Genomic DNA, 13,520 nt, shown 5'->3' with positions numbered 1-13,520 from the left:
AGTACACTAATAATATAAATGTCATACAATGTTGGTATGTCTATGATGAGTTATATGCTTAATAAATTCCAGCTTATGATAAAGCAATTGGTTAATATACTCACTGTGAAATAGGCTTTAAACAGCTGATTGGAAGAGTCTTTGAGAGCAGCCTGCAATGGTTCAACTAATTCTAATGTATGCTTGAGATAGATGACACATGTTATCCGACTGTCAGCTGTTTTGATGTTTTCTTGCTTTGGTATCTGAACTGTCAGCGACAACAGATGATCTACATCAATGAACCTACTTAAAACTGAACAGAAATAAAAGTCTATTATTGTTAAAACACTTTGACACATATTTTTAAAAGTCAGTTTTCAGTTCGATAATTGTTTTCCATTCTATTCATTGTTAAGGGTCGCTTGTAAAATGCTAAGTAGTGTTAAAGGTAAAGTTCTCTACCATAATGCACTGCATATATGTGCAGTAACATGCTCAGTAGTGTAAAATTTGAAGTTCTCTCCCATAATGCATTGCATATATGTGCAGTAACATGCTCAGTAGTGTAAAATTTGAAGTTCTCTCCCACAATGCATTGCATATATGTTCAGTTAAACCTTCTGACAAAACTGCTCAAAAAAGCTAAAAAAAACTATTATTCAGCCAAATTCCAGTCTTCGACTGGAAATACTAATAAAACCTGGAAAATTATAAATAGCATTTTAAACAATAATATTTCTATGTCTCCAAGACAGGTTATTAAATCCAATACGGGGGAAGTTTTGTCAAAGGATATCGATATTGCACAGAATTTCAATGATTTTTTCACTGATGTTGGACCAGCCCTAGCTGCTCAAATCAATTCTCCTGAACATTTTACAAACTACCTTTCTGATAATCATTACACAGCTTCTTTCTTCCTGCGTCCAGTTAGTCAAAATGACGTCATTAATGAGATCGGGCGTTTAGATCCCAGCAAAGCTATGGGCCCAGATCATATTCATCCAAAAACAATAATCCATGCTGCCCAACACATTGCTAGTCCCCTAGCCCATATCATCAACCTATCCATTACTACAGGTATTTTCCCAGATCTACTAAAAATCGCTAAAATTACCCCCATATATAAAAAAGGTTCACCTTTAGAAATAAGCAACTACAGACCCATTTCCTTATTGCCAATTCTAAGCAAAATTATTGAATCTGTTGTTAAATCCCAACTTTTAGCGTTCCTTGATAAATTTAATATTCTTTTGCCGACTCAATATGGTTTTCGCAAACATTACAATACCAAACTTGCACTTGTAGATCTAATTACTGACATCACAGACAAAATGGACGCAGGTTACATCACATTTGGTATATTTATAGATTTAAAGAAAGCATTCGATACAATTGACCACCACATTTTATTACAAAAATTAGAGCATTATGGGATTCGGAGCCTGCCACTTAAATGGTTTCACAGTTATCTAGAAAATCGTCTCCAGACAGTGGATGTCAATGGTACCGTATCACCCCCAAACCAAGTTAAATGTGGAATTCCCCAGGGTTCAATACTCGGCCCTCTATTATTTCTTCTCTATATTAATGATATTAACTCCAGTACCAATGCCTTTGATTTTCGTTTATTTGCAGATGACACTAACCTATTCAACTCACATAAATCTAACCAAATTAATCTTAATACTATTAATACAGAATTTAAAAAAGTCGTTGACTGGTGTAAAGCTAACAAACTAACAATTAATGCCAACAAAACAAATTATATGGTAATTAAAACTCCACAAAAACAAGTTCATATTAATGGATCCCTAGAAATTGATAATGTACCGTTAGAGGGCGTAACATCAGTATCTTACTTGGGTGTCAATATAAATTCGTCTTTGAACTGGAAATCTCATATTAACAAAGTCACTAACATACTTAGCTCTAAAATTGGTATAATCTCACAAATTCGACATTATGTCCCAAAGTATATTCTTATTCTATTATATAATACCCTGATTCTTCCACATTTAACGTACTGTGTTGAAATATGGGGAAACGCTTATCCTACCCTTCTTGAACCGATTCTACGACTCCAGAAAAGACTTGTGCGGCTTATCACTTTTTCAAAATGGAACTCGCATTCTGCAACACTGTTCCGTTCTCTTCAAATTCTGGACATTCACAAACTATGTAAATTCCACTCTTGTCTATATATTTTCGATTTAAATAAAAATCGTTTCGCACGCTGTCCTGATACCTACATCAACACTCCTTCTCATAATTATCCCACTAAAATAAATAGAAGTGGCAGCCTCTCTATACCAAAAACAAAACTTTCTATAACCCAGCATAACATAAAGTTTGCATCAATTAAGCATTGGAATTCACTAAGACCAGAACTACAAAATGCCAATATTAGTAGATATTTTTTTAAAAATTGTCTGAAAGCTGAACTTATATCTGAATATTCAGATTAATTATACGACTATTGGTTGACAACTCACTACAGACTGACTGATTAACTGATTGACAAGCCAACTAATTGACTGGTAGTTTGTACAATGTGATTGATTGTTTTGCGATTAGAAAAATATTAATTTATTTATTTTGCAATTAAGTGACTTATTTATTCAATTGAATTATAATTATTCACCATATCAGGATAGAGCATAAAAATCACATATACATATATATGATTACCTTTTGATATTTGTTTCATTGACAGACTGATTGTTTGCTTGATTTTGCAGTTTAGTGATTAGTTTATTTTGTAGAAAATGATTTATTAAATTTAGTGATTTGTTTATTGTGCGACAAAATAATGTTTATATTCACTCAGCAATTTCAATGACTTATTTATTTTATTTTGATATTTAGTAATTGAACTATAATGTTGCGCCACTTCACGATAAAATATATGTATATGATAAATTTATGATAATCCGCACGTCAGTACAGTATTATTTCTTATTCCGGGTCTAGGACTCGACTAGCTCAAATGAGCTATTTCCATGACCCACACCAGAATCCTTTTCAGTGGTAAAAAGGAAAAATTAATTGTGTTATGTATATTTTCTTTTTCTGGTGTAAATAAATAAATACAAATACAAATACAAATAACATGCTAAGTAGTGTTAAAGGTAAAGTTCTCTCCCATAATGTACTGCATATATGTGCAGTAACATGCTCAGTAGTGTAAAATTTGAAGTTCTTTCCCATAATGCATTGCATATATGCACAGTAACATGTTCAGTAGTGTAAAATGTAGTTACCTCCCATAACGCATTGCATATATGTGCAGTAACATGCTCAGTAGTGTAAAATGTAGTTATCTCCCATAATGCATTGCATATAAGTGCATTAACATGCTCAGTAGTGTAAAATTTAGTTATCTCCCATAATGCATTGCATATATGCACAGTAACATGCTCAATAGTGTAAAATGTAGTTATCTCCCATAATGCATTGCATATATGCACAGTAACATGCTCAGTAGTGTAAAATTTGTAGTTATCTCCCATAATGCATTGCTTATATGTGCAGTAACATGCCCAGTAGTGTAAAACTGACTTAAGTTGCATTTTGATGCCTTCAATAATTCAAGAATGAATAATTTCATGAAAAACATGCAGGATCGATTTGTTTACATATTGATGATTGATACATTATGATAAAGAAATACATGTACATAGAATATAAAAAGGTATGAGAATGAACATACCAGACTGTAGATTATAGAACATCTCTTCATTCTCTGTCAATTCACTGACACAATCTTGACGCAAAGTAATAGTTTCCATATCTGAGAAAAAAAAGTCTATTGTCGATCATCAATATTATTATCTGCTACCATAAGTTACAGACTACAGCAATTTTGTGGTATTTGATGTAATTTGTAAATCCTATTCTCATATTTTAACAGATTACACAGCTAATAAATACATGCAGCTTTGAAAAAAACACTCTTGAAATAGAAACTACAAGTACTCATAATATATTAATACTCAAAATAAAGCTTCCCATATGTTCACAGCCTAGTAGATACTGATTGATCTCATTCATAACTTACCACATGGCGGCTGTAATATATTAGATCTGAGCATACGTGCTGAAAAAAAAGAACAATTTTTAAGATGATCTTACTTGTGCATAATGGTCACCATATATATACAATATGTTTTTCTAATATGGTAAAAATGACACCTTACCTCCTACAGGTGTTTTAGTGTAATTCATTACACCATATAAGGTATGTTTTCCTAATATGGTAAAAATGACACCTTACCTCCTACAGGTGTTTTAGTGTAATTCATTACACCATATAAGGTGTGTTTTCCTAATATGGTAAAAATGACACCTTACCTCCTACAGGTGTTTAAGTGTAATTCATTACACCATATAAGGTGTGTTTTTCTAATATGGTAAAAATGACACCTTACCTCCTACAGGTGTTTTAGTGTAATTCATTACACCATATAAGGTGTGTTTTTCTAATATGGTAAAAATGACACCTTACCTCCTACAGGTGTTTTAGTGTAATACATTACACCATATAAGGTGTGTTTTTCTAATATGGTAAAAATGACACCTTACCTCCTACAGGTGTTTTAGTGTAATTCATTACACCATATAAGGTGTGTTTTTCTAATATGGTAAAAATGACACCTTACCTCCTACAGGTGTTTTAGTGTAATTCATTACACCATATAAGGTATGTTTTCCTAATATGGTAAAAATGACACCTTACCTCCTACAGGTGTTTTAGTGTAATTCATTACACCATATAAGGTGTGTTTTCCTAATATGGTAAAAATGACACCTTACCTCCTACAGGTGTTTAAGTGTAATTCATTACACCATATAAGGTGTGTTTTTCTAATATGGTAAAAATGACACCTTACCTCCTACAGGTGTTTTAGTGTAATTCATTACACCATATAAGGTGTGTTTTTCTAATATGGTAAAAATGACACCTTACCTCCTACAGGTGTTTTAGTGTAATTCATTACACCATACAAGGTGTGTTTTCCTAATATGGTAAAAATGACACCTTACCTCCTACAGGTGTTTTAGTGTAATTCATTACACCATACAAGGTGTGTTTTTCTAATATGGTAAAAATGACACCTTACCTCCTACAGGTGTTTTAGTGTAATTCATTACACCATACAAGGTGTGTTTTCCTAATATGGTAAAAATGACACCTTACCTCCTACAGGTGTTTTAGTGTAATTCATTACACCATACAAGGTGTGTTTTTCTAATATGGTAAAAATGACACCTTACCTCCTACAGGTGTTTTAGTGTAATTCATTACACCATACAAGGTGTGTTTTTCTAATATGGTAAAAATGACACCTTACCTCCTACAGGTGTTTTAGTGTAATTCATTACACCATACAAGGTGTGTTTTCCTAATATGGTAAAAATGACACCTTACCTCCTACAGGTGTTTTAGTGTAATTCATTACACCATACAAGGTGTGTTTTTCTAATATGGTAAAAATGACACCTTACCTCCTACAGGTGTTTTAGTGTAATTCATTACACCATACAAGGTGTGTTTTCCTAATATGGTAAAAATTACACCTTACCTCCTACAGGTGTTTTAGTGTAATTCATTACACCATACAAGGTGTGTTCACTCTTGACGTCACCCGCATTCTGTATTAATTCCAGCATACTTGCAGTTGCCATATCTTGAAAATAAAGCAGTTAATGAAATAGTCAAAAAAAGTGAAAGTGGCGACTCTAGTGTTGATATTGCAAATACTGTTTTTTAAAATATACTGGATATACCCATCACTAATCAGTATGGAATAGTCCCAATGATGAAATACATATATGGTCTGTAATCGTTTTATTAGTTGAATCCCTCAATTAGTTGTAACAAATGATTTTAATTAAAAAAAAACTCTAGAAAAGACCACATTTGTGTTTATTTCCATATTTTACACTTTTGTTTTCAAATGTTATGAGTCACCACTGACTAAAACCAACTATAATAATTCAACCACTTATTTGTACATACATGTAAGATTGAAGTAATGGATAGAATTACATGATACTTGCCTATCATAGTAGTCTGTTCACTGCCTTTAAATACAATCTTCAATGAATTGGGTGCATACACTATATTCTGTATGTACTCTATGTACTTCAATAAAGCTGCTGTTGTAGCTAGACAGTAATATCTATTGCAAGAGTTAAACAAGTTGATGAAATAGAATGTCATAATTCAGTTGTTACTCCGATATACATCACTCCAACTCACCATTTAAAGTAATGAGAGTCCTGTTTTTTAGGATTATGTAGAGTTAAGTTCTTTTTCAGAATATGTAAAAACGCTGACTGCTCATTTTCATAGATTTACAGTTTTAATGTTAATTTAAATATATTTTTAACCTATTCTAAAGATGAGGGAAGGCTGTAAAGTGTCTGAAACCCACTGAGACAAGGTCAGTGCTATGTGACAAAACTTGGCTTGAAATCAACATTGAATGTTGTGAAAATATCATACATTATTATTATTATTATTATTATTGTGTAATTATATGTATGAGTTTTGACAATACTGCATAGGATTATTACCTACATGTAATTGAATACAAGACATTACCAGCATACTCACTTAGCATTGACCTCCATTTCTACTGTCTTGTACTCCGGAACACATAAATGTTTTATATACTGCAAACCTGCATGAAACAAATTATCAATTTATTAATTTTTCCAATCATTCTACTATGTATGCTTCATGTAATGTGTTTATAGCGCCCTCAACTTAAACTTCAAGTTAACATACTAGACATATATGAAGTCAATGAAACATAAATTTCAGATCAATCAGTTGAGTTGTTTGTGAGAATTTCTTTAAAAATCCAATATGGTGTCACCGAACCACATGACCAATCAATATTTTGAAAGTTAGGTGCACCAATTCCAATCAGACCTAATAATTGTATAGTTTGAGATAGTTACGTTCAGAGGTTTTTGCAAATAAGCAGAATAAAAAACAATAGAACTCCAAGCCTGAAATAAATATATATATATATATAACATTTTTTTTAAATAAAAATTGTTATTGAGAAGCACATTCATACCTTTTGTTTCATTGAAATATTTCCTTTGTACCGTGGCAATATTGGTATTTTGGAAATGATCTGATATTAACTTGAACATTTTTGTCATATTCCCACTCTCACAGGCAGTATTTGGCATTATGATCTGCAAAAATAGAAATGTTCCATAATGTCAACAGTATTACCGTAGTTGCTCTATTAAAAGTGCACCTCCATAAAACAACAAAAGGGAATTCTTTGCACACTGCATCATTAAAATATGACTTATTGGGTCAAAGACAAATACCTCAGTCTGTCATTTACTTAAGTGCAGGTACTATTAATGGTGTAAACACGATATATTTATTATGCCTTATCCAGGCAGGCTTAGGCATAAGGTCACAAGGGTTCTGTTTACATGTACCAAGTAGGCATGCATGACAGATTTAGAAAAGTCAAAGCATTACTTTCCATGTAGCTACTAAAGTAGACAGCCAGCCGTGTCAACTAGACCGGATTTGCCCTGATGCCTATAGGCGCTTTAAAAATCAATGATAACAGATCTTCGACATTGATATACCATTTTCAAGTTAATTTGTGTTGGTCAGGAATATTTAGAAATTCATGGATGCATTCAGGTGCACCACACAGTATTCAGGTCAATAATTAGCTAACCCTATCAGGTCAAAAGGCACAGTTCCAGGTCATCTTGTGCACGGAAACAACATGCCTGTAAGTTTCACATTCAGTGTTTATGTGTGTCTGTAAACATTTGTTTACAATGAAACTAAGTTGAATTTTACTTGCATTATACATAACAATTAAACCAACAAATGAATTTTTTGCACATTATTAAAATCATGACTGAATGTTTGTAAAACACTTCAAAAACAAATATTAAGTTAAATATCAAGTTAAAATTATTCACCTGTGAAACAGCATGAATGGACTGTACCACTGTTCATTGAGCAATGAGTTTGTGTTTGTTTCTTATTTGAAACTTGTTCTATACTTTTCATTACAAACAAAATGAAAACCAATGCATATTATAATAAAATTACTGAATACTTTTTGTTATCATGTGGAAATGCTGAGACTTTTTTTATTTTAAAATGTCAATTGTTTGTAACATCTATTTTAGAACTAAATGACAGCTGGCTTTCCTAGATTATCAAGTGATGTCTAAATTATCAAGTGATGTCTAAATTATCAAGTGATGTCCAAATTATCAAGTGATGTCTAAATTATCAAGTGATGTCCAAATTATCAAGTGATGTCTAAATTATCAAGTGATGTCTAAATTATCAAGTTATGTCTAAAATATCAAGTGATGTCTAAATTATCAAGTGATGTCTAAATTATCAAGTGATGTCCAAATTATCAAGTGATGTCTAAATTATCAAGTGATGTCTAAATTATCAAGTGATGTCTAAATTATCAAGTGATGTCTAAATTATCAAGTGATGTCTAAATTAGATTACACATAGTATAGAGTTCAGTCTCACCTCAAGTGGCTGCAGTATTTGTAATTTTGTCATGACTCTCACATATGCTTGACTATCTGAAAACTATAAAACCACACAGTGAATTCAGTACTGCATCAGGAAAAATAGATGATATGATGCAATACACTATGATAGGTAATATATACTGCAATATGTAAAACATACAATAGGATATGTTTCTTACGATGAATGAATAAGTGTTTGATTGATGTTACAATCATGCCAGGAACATGTTTAATAAAAAGACAGGAAAAAGACAGGTTTTTGACAGAAACAAGACTTGTCTGTAACATAACTAAAAGTATTTTAATTTTGTCACTAAACTTACTGTGCATGAGTGAATTGACATGTTCGTAATATGTTTCTAATGATATATTATTGAATTCAATGACAATTTTTCAGACAGGTTTATTTTGAAAACCCCTTCAATAAATAAAATTGTCAATCATTTGTATGATCTACCAATCCATACAAGTTGATCAAATAACATGTATAAACCTAATATATTATATTCACAGTCATATTTACATGATATACAATATTCGAAAATCAATAAAATTGACAACACACACTGTCTTGAATATCTCTTACACAATATAGTTACACAATATAGTTGTAAAATATAACTGATTAGATCAACTTGCAACAAACTGCAGTCTTCTGCATACTAAATGATTAAAAGCAACATGATTATTTAAGAGCCATTCAGTCATCTTGAATCAGATCATAAAACAAATGTAAGTGCATATGTCGCCCAAAATATGTGATGTATTTGTGAAGTTTAAAGTGATCAAACCAGGCAAACAGGTGGTGACGTACACAAGGAGGTCAAAGCACAAGTCAACAATTTTAGACTGTGCCCGTACAGGGACTAATATTATGTTGTAGTCAATTGAAACAAGCACTTTTAATCTCCAGCTAGTCCAATGGACAGGCAACTTAAATTTTAATTTAAACCCCTTGATACAAATTGCGATCAAAAATGTCTGCAGTCTGAGAAATCTACAGTTTCGAACAGGTTTGTGGAGGGACGGTAGGGACCTAAACTAGTAGTTCTCGTCATCAGACTTCATTTGAACAGAGACTAGAAACAATTTACCACAAAATAAGGATCATAATAGAAAATCTTATTTAACATCTCACTGTTACCGTACATTTTTTGTATGATTTTCTTGACTTGGATAAAACACGTAAAGAGTGATAACGTTTTGATATATCGGTACACAATGTTCTTTCAATCTAAATAAAACAAGTGTGACAAAATCCTGGCCAAGCCAGTTTTTATAGTCATGTGAATGGAAGTAAGGCAATATGAAAGCAGTTTGAACATTAAATGAAATAATGCCAATATCTCAATAAAACATCAAGTAAGTATAGCAGCACAACTATTAAGTATATTTCATGCATCACTATACATGTGTTTGAAAATAAGTCAGATTAGATTGGCAATTCCCATTTGTATATTGGACATTGTACATCGTTTAAATATTATGAAAATAATCAGTCAGTCCATATGTTTATGTGAATGTATTTATATCAACAAAGCATAAATACATGTACTGTCATGTGCAAATAGACACACCTGGGATACAATCAGTTCTGGTTTCTTCAAATCAATACTAGCCATTCCAATCTGACCACGAGCTTGACCACGCCCTTCTACTATTGCTGTAAAAGACATTACAAACATAATGATAAACAGGATTTTAATGCACCAAAGAAACATGAAGAACATTTACTAAAATAGAGACATCTTGCATACCACAAAATTCCACTGGTGCATACTGGTATCTGATGTATGGCAAGTGCTAGAAAACAAGTGTACTGAAGTAGATTGAGTGTCTAGCAGCAACATGTGTATATCTGTGTCTAGTTTGTGTCATGAAGTAGCACAAAAAATTATCATTCCAACCAAATCTGCAATAACATTATGGAGACTATCTGCATGCACCAGAGGTTGATGTTATTCGTTCAATCCGGACATTCACCAATTTTTTCAATAGTTGAGGAAGAACTTAATCTCCTCAAAAATGAATATGAAAACAACCGTAATGATTTACAATTTGCACAAAAATACAATCATAGCATATGAATACAACCACAGATTATATTTTACACATGAACATAGTGGTTTACAATTTACAGCAGTTAACAATCTGCATATGAATGAAATTGTAGTAGTTTACAATCTGCATATGAATAAAACAGTAGGGATTTACAATCTGCATATGAATAAAACAGTAGGGGTTTACAATCTTCATATGAATACAACTGCAGGGGTTTACAATCTGCATATGAATAAAATTGTAGTGGTTTACAATCTCCATATGAATTCATGTAGGGGTTTACAATCTGCATATGAATACACCTGTAGGGATTTACAATCTCCATATGAATACAACTGTAGGGGTTTACAATCTCCATATGAATACAACTGTAGGGGTTTACAATCTCCATATGAATACAACTGTAGGGGTTTACAATCTCCATATGAATACAATTATAAGGGTTTACAATCTCCATATAAATACAACTGTAGGGGTTTACAATCTCCATATGAATACACCTGTAGGAGTTTACAATCTCCATATGAATACAACTGTAGGGGTTTACAATCTGCATATAAATTCATGTAGGGGTTTACAATCTCCATATGAATACAACTGTAGGGGTTTACAATCTCCATATGAATATGATTACAACTGTAGGGGTTTACAATCTCCATATGAATACAACTGTAGGGGTTTACAATCTCCATATAAATACACCTGTAGGGGTTTACAAGCTCGATGTGAATACAATTATAAGGGTTTACACTCTCCATATGAATACAACTGTAGGCATTTACAATCTGCATATAAATTCATGTAGGGGTTTACAATCTCCATATGAATACAACTGTAGGGGTTTACAATCTCCATATGAATATGATTACAACTGTAGGGGTTTACAATCTCCATATGAATACAACTGTAGGGGTTTACAATCTCCATATAAATACAGCTGTAGGGGTTTACAAGCTCGATGTGAATACAATTATAAGGGTTTACACTCTCCATATGAATACAACTGTAGGCGTTTACAATCTGCATATAAATTCATGTAGGGATTTACAATCTCCATATGAATACAACTGTAGGGGTTTACAATCTCCATATGAATATGATTACAACTGTAGGGGTTTACAATCTCCATATGAATACAACTGTAGGGGTTTACAATCTGCATATAAATTCATGTAGGGGTTTACAATCTCCATATGAATACAACTGTAGGGGTTTACAATCTCCATATAAATACACCTGTAGGGGTTTACAAGCTCGATGTGAATACAATTATAAGGGTTTACACTCTCCATATGAATACAACTGTAGGCGTTTACAATATGCATATAAATTCATGTAGGGGTTTACAATCTCCATATGAATACAACTGTAGGGGTTTACAATCTCCATATGAATACAACTGTAGGGGTTTACAATCTCCATATGAATACAACTGTAGGGGTTTACAGTCTGCATATGAATACAACTGTAGGGGTTTACAATCTCCATCTGAATACAACTGTAGGGGTTTACAATCTCCATATGAATACAACTGTAGGGGTTTACAATCTCCATATGAATACAACTGTAGGCGTTTACAATCTCCATATGAATACAACTGTAGGGGTTTACAATCTGCATATGAATACAACTGTAGGGGTTTACAATCTCCATATGAATACAACTGTAGGGGATGTACAATCTCCATATGAATACAACTGTAGGGGTTTACAATCTCCATATAAATACACCTGTAGGGGTTTACAAGCTCGATGTGAATACAATTATAAGGGTTTACATTCTCCATATGAATACAACTGTAGGCGTTTACAATCTGCATATAAATTCATGTAGGGGTTTACAATCTCCATATGAATACAACTGTAGGGGTTTACAATCTCCATATGAATACAACTGTAGGGGTTTACAATCTCCATATAAATACAACTGTAGGGGTTTACAGTCTGCATATGAATACAACTGTAGGGGTTTACAATCTCCATATGAATACAACTGTAGGGGTTTACAATCTCCATCTGAATACAACTGTAGGGGTTTACAATCTCCATATGAATACAACTGTAGGGGTTTACAATCTCCATATGAATACAACTGTAGGGGTTTACAATCTCCATATGAATACAACTGTAGGGGTTTACAATCTGCATATGAATACAACTGTAGGGGTTTACAATCTCCATATGAATACAACTGTAGGAGATGTACAATCTCCATCTGAATACAACTGTAGGGGTTTACAGTCTGCATATGAATACAACCGTAGGGGTTTACAATCTCCATATGAATACAACTGTAGGGGTTTACAGTCTGCATATGAATACAACTGTAGGGGTTTACAATCTCCATATGAATACAACTGTAGGGGTTTACAATCTTCATATGAATACAACTGTAGGGGTTTACAATCTCCATATGAATACAACTGTAGGGGTTTACAATCTCCATATGAATACAACTGTAGGGGTTTACAATCTCCATCTGAATACAACTGTAGGGGTTTACAATCTCCATATGAATACAACTGTAGGGGTTTACAGTCTGCATATGAATACAACTGTAGGGGTTTACAGTCTGCATATGAATACAACTGTAGGGGTTTACAATCTCCATATGAATACAACTGTAGGGGTTTACAATCTCCATATGAATACAACTGTAGGGGTTTACAATCTCCATATGAATACAACTGTAGGGGTTTACAATCTCCATCTGAATACAACTGTAGGGGTTTGCAATCTCCATATGAATACAACTGTAGGGGTTTACAATCTCCATCTGAATACAACTGTAGGGGTTTACAATCTCCATATGAATACACCTGTAGGGGTTTACAATCTCCATATGAATACAACTGTAGGGGTTTACAATCTCCATATGAATACAACTGTAAGGGTTTACAATCTCCATATGAATAC

General features: G+C 32.8%; 1 protein-coding gene and 1 long non-coding RNA gene across 3 annotated transcripts in view; one reads left to right on the top strand and one right to left on the bottom strand.

Moving 5' to 3' along the window:
• LOC102802515 (uncharacterized) overlaps nt 1-13,520 on the top strand; it is a 494,330-nt gene that overhangs the window by 31,256 nt on the left and 449,554 nt on the right. The window lies entirely within an intron of this gene.
• Nucleotides 1-13,520, bottom strand: part of LOC102802394 (mutS protein homolog 4-like) — a 32,379-nt gene that overhangs the window by 13,541 nt on the left and 5,318 nt on the right. Inside the window, exons 5-13 of the mRNA XM_085503534.1 lie at nt 10,122-10,207; nt 8,540-8,602; nt 7,077-7,200; nt 6,605-6,671; nt 6,046-6,167; nt 5,568-5,672; nt 4,043-4,081; nt 3,695-3,775; nt 105-295 (exon numbers count right to left, since the gene is read on the bottom strand). Coding sequence (XP_085359660.1) covers nt 105-295; nt 3,695-3,775; nt 4,043-4,081; nt 5,568-5,672; nt 6,046-6,167; nt 6,605-6,671; nt 7,077-7,200; nt 8,540-8,602; nt 10,122-10,207 — 878 coding nt within the window. The remainder of the gene's footprint in view (nt 1-104; nt 296-3,694; nt 3,776-4,042; nt 4,082-5,567; nt 5,673-6,045; nt 6,168-6,604; nt 6,672-7,076; nt 7,201-8,539; nt 8,603-10,121; nt 10,208-13,520) is intronic.

This window comes from Saccoglossus kowalevskii, chromosome 9 (genome assembly GCF_978046115.1).
Source record: "Saccoglossus kowalevskii chromosome 9, keSacKowa6.1, whole genome shotgun sequence".
NCBI lineage: Eukaryota > Metazoa > Hemichordata > Enteropneusta > Harrimaniidae > Saccoglossus > Saccoglossus kowalevskii.
Note: the sequence above shows the minus strand (reverse complement) of the source record. Positions and strands in the feature narration are given on the sequence as shown.